Source organism: Trachypithecus francoisi, unplaced genomic scaffold (genome assembly GCF_009764315.1).
Source record: "Trachypithecus francoisi isolate TF-2019V2 unplaced genomic scaffold, Tfra_2.0 Lachesis_group15, whole genome shotgun sequence".
NCBI classification, from domain to species: Eukaryota; Metazoa; Chordata; class Mammalia; order Primates; family Cercopithecidae; genus Trachypithecus; species Trachypithecus francoisi.
In genome coordinates this window covers 11076-14325 of record NW_022681460.1, presented here as the reverse complement: position 1 = coordinate 14325, position 3250 = coordinate 11076, and the positions used below count along the sequence as shown (strand labels likewise).

The following is a 3250-nucleotide window of genomic DNA, read 5'->3' as shown; positions in this document are numbered from 1 at the left end:
GGGAGTGAGACTGGATTTTGAAAGTTTTATGAATTCGGCAGTTTCCGCCTCAGCCCACTGCGTGGCTTGTCTGGACCATGGTGGGGGAGCAGACACAGTCCCTTGTACCCGCTCCGCCCCTTCCATCTGACACAGGTGGACACAGGCTGCCCACGAGCATTGAAAACAAGGATCCGCTCTGTCAGAGTGATTCCATCTGATTACATCTGGTAATCACCAAACCTGAGGGAAGATGATGGCAGCTCCTCGAGAGGGTCGGCCCCCGGCATCCCCACGGGAGCTCCCAGAGTCTGCTCCAGGGCTCCTCTCTGAACCCACAGGAGAGCCCCCAGGACACCCTGAGTGCAGGGAGAGAAGCAGGGCTTTTGGTCTCTCCTCTCTTCCCGTTCACAGCTGTCTGCAGTGTTTGAAGTGGGGACACCATGTCAATGGAGCACCCCATGGGACAAAAGAATCTGAACAGCAGCCCTTGAGCCCCAGGTCTTCCCTCTGACATAGTCTACCCAACGGAAGGAACCAGAGAAATAATTCTGGTTCAGGGCAAGGAGGGGCAGGCGACCCTAGTCAGCTGGAGGGGTAGGAGGTGCTGGGAGGATGGGCTGTGCTGAGGCAGGTTTTACACACAGCACACAGATCCCTGGTGCAGAAAACTAAAGACCTCAGAGAAAGCAGTCCTCACATGGGAGGGAGGGCTCAGCTCAGAAGAACGTGTCCCCTCCCGGCTGAGGATGCAGCCTTCCCTGTGGGTGTCAGGACCCGATGGTTTGCAGGTGGCATCCCAAGCACAGCCCTGGATAGACGCAGGTGCTGATTGAACCACTCCTTCCAGCACAGAGTCTCACTGTTCCGTCAGGATGGATGCAGGCTTCTCTGTTTCTTCAATCATCTGATTTGAACCCTGCCAGCCCCCGGGGAGCCTCATCTGCTGTCTGTACCACTGCTGTGATTGACGCGATCTTGAACATTTCCAGAACGCAGACCTCCGTGTGCTTTAGGAAGGCGCCAGAGCACAGAAGGCTGCCCCAGCAGGGAGTGGGCTCACAGGGTGTTTGGATGGGGTTCCTCTGAACATCAGGACCCAGGAACATGAAGCATTGGCCTCTGGAGATCAGAAGTTGGGACAGGAGAATCAGCAAGACCAGCCAGGTCCAGAGAGACTGACACCGCACCACCTGTGCATGGGGGAGCTGGAACAACAGGACCCAGGGGAGGGCAGGAGGTGGTTAGGGTGGTGTGGGGACTATGTGGGGTGCAAAGTTTCAGGCAGGTGTGTGGGTTTCCTTGACATCTGCTGCGCAGCGCAGGATGCAGCTAATGAGAGGTGTTGTGCATTTCAAAGTCAAGAGAATAAACTTCAGGTCATTTAAAAAAAATATGGGAGAGAGTGGGGACGTCCTGCTTTGGAGCGGGAATCTTCGTTGTGCCAACGACTAAAAAGAGAATTAAACATGGGTGATGTTGAGAAAGGCAAGAAGATTTTTATTATGAAGTGTTCCCAGTGCCACACCGTTGAAAAGGGAGGCAAGCACAAGACTGGGCCTAATCTCCATGGTCTCTTCGGGCGGAAGACAGGTCAGGCCCCTGGATACTCTTACACAGCCGCCAATAAGAACAAAGGCATCACCTGGGGAGAGGATACACTGATGGAGTGTTTGGAGAATCCCAAGAAGTGCATCCCCGGAACAAAAATGACCTTTGTCGGCATTAGGAAGAAGGAAGAAAGGGCAGACTTGATAGCTTATCTCAGAAAAGCTACTAAGGAGTGATAATTGGCCACTGTCTTCTTTATTACAAAACAAATGTCTCATGACTTTTTTATGTGTACCGTACTTTAATAGATCTCATACACCAGAATTCAGGTCATGAACGACTGACAGAATGTTTTGTTGGGCAGTCCTGATTTAAAACTAAGACTGGCTTGTGGTTAAATGAATATGTTCAGTGTTTGAATTTTAATAGTAATTCCAATTCAGTAAATGCTATCACTGTTTACCCCTTCTAAAGATATGATCAGACTTTGTTAGTAATGTTCAACTTTTCACAAAGACAGTGAGTGCCATCTTAAAACTTACTGGAGATTGATTTTATATTTAGATTTATATAGCTGGTCATGTGAATATATTTAAATACTGGGGAAATTCCTTCACTGTCTCAGAACCCAGCAAGATTCACCTGTGTTTTGTGTTCATTTGCCTCTTAAAGGCAAGGGCTGAAGATAAATAAAGTAGCAATGTCTAGAGTTTTGGCCTTACTGATGCCAATCTAATTATAATTCCCTGTATTTAAAATGGTTCCTTTTACTTATTGAAAAGCATTTTAGTATGGTTTATGTGTAATATTAAAGATTATTCACTTCTCACATCTCACAAATCTATAAGGTCACATGCTTTTAAAATAGTAGCAAGTTAAACTTCACTCTTGAATTCTTTACAGTCTAAGTCAAACTAAGTTATAATTTAGGATTGTCTTTAAACAGCCATTCAGAAACATAAAACTGTAGAACTGTGTATTTGTGATTGGGAATGGTGTTTTGCCAACTTAAAAGGATTAAAGTAGTGTAGATATACCCAAATTTTAAAATTATGGGTGATCGCAAGACTAAAGATAATTAAAAAGAAAACCAAAGAACGTGAAAAAAAAAAAATGGCAGATAGGAGGCAGGACTAACTTGCAACTCCCATTTAGACAAACATAGCAGCATGTGGAGACTCACGTTGTGAACTTTTACTCCAAGAAATACGGCAGGAACGTAGCGGGAAAGCCAAGAGAATCCACAGACCCTTGGAAAGAAGTGGATTGCCTCTGCAGGCTCCATAAGACAGTCAAACAACCGTGAGCGCCCGAAGTGTGAGAGGGGAACGTCCATTCCTGAACAAGTCCTTACTGGGGAACCTGAAGGTCCAGATCACAGGAGGAGGATTAGAACTTATCTGGAGCTGTAACAAATTTAGAGAGCTGAGCAAAATATAGGGGTAGAGGAAGCAGCAGGAAGAGCCCTGGGTGCACTCTCGGTTTCCAGGGAAGTCATTTCTGACTTTGTCTCACAGGGATCCTTAGGAAGGGCTGCCAGTGGAACTGGGGAAAGACCACGGGGAGAAGGAAACTTCCAGTTGAATTTTGTAACAATTTCAACTAAATGCTTCCCCGGCAGAATCCCAGGGGAGGGGATGAACCAGGAGTGCAGACATAGCACAGAAGCCGTGGCAGGCAGGGATGTGGCAGGCAGGGATGTGGCAGGCAGGGATGTGGC

The 3250-nt window shown here is 47.4% G+C and overlaps 1 protein-coding gene across 1 annotated transcript; it reads left to right on the top strand.

The window, feature by feature from the left end:
- Positions 1-1384: 1384 nt before the first annotated feature.
- LOC117096842 (cytochrome c-like) lies at positions 1385-1766 on the top strand. The gene has a single exon (XM_033234154.1). It carries the CDS (start codon positions 1449-1451, stop codon positions 1764-1766), a length of 318 nt encoding a protein of 105 aa, XP_033090045.1. The 5' UTR covers positions 1385-1448.
- The last annotated feature ends 1484 nt before the right edge of the window (positions 1767-3250 follow it).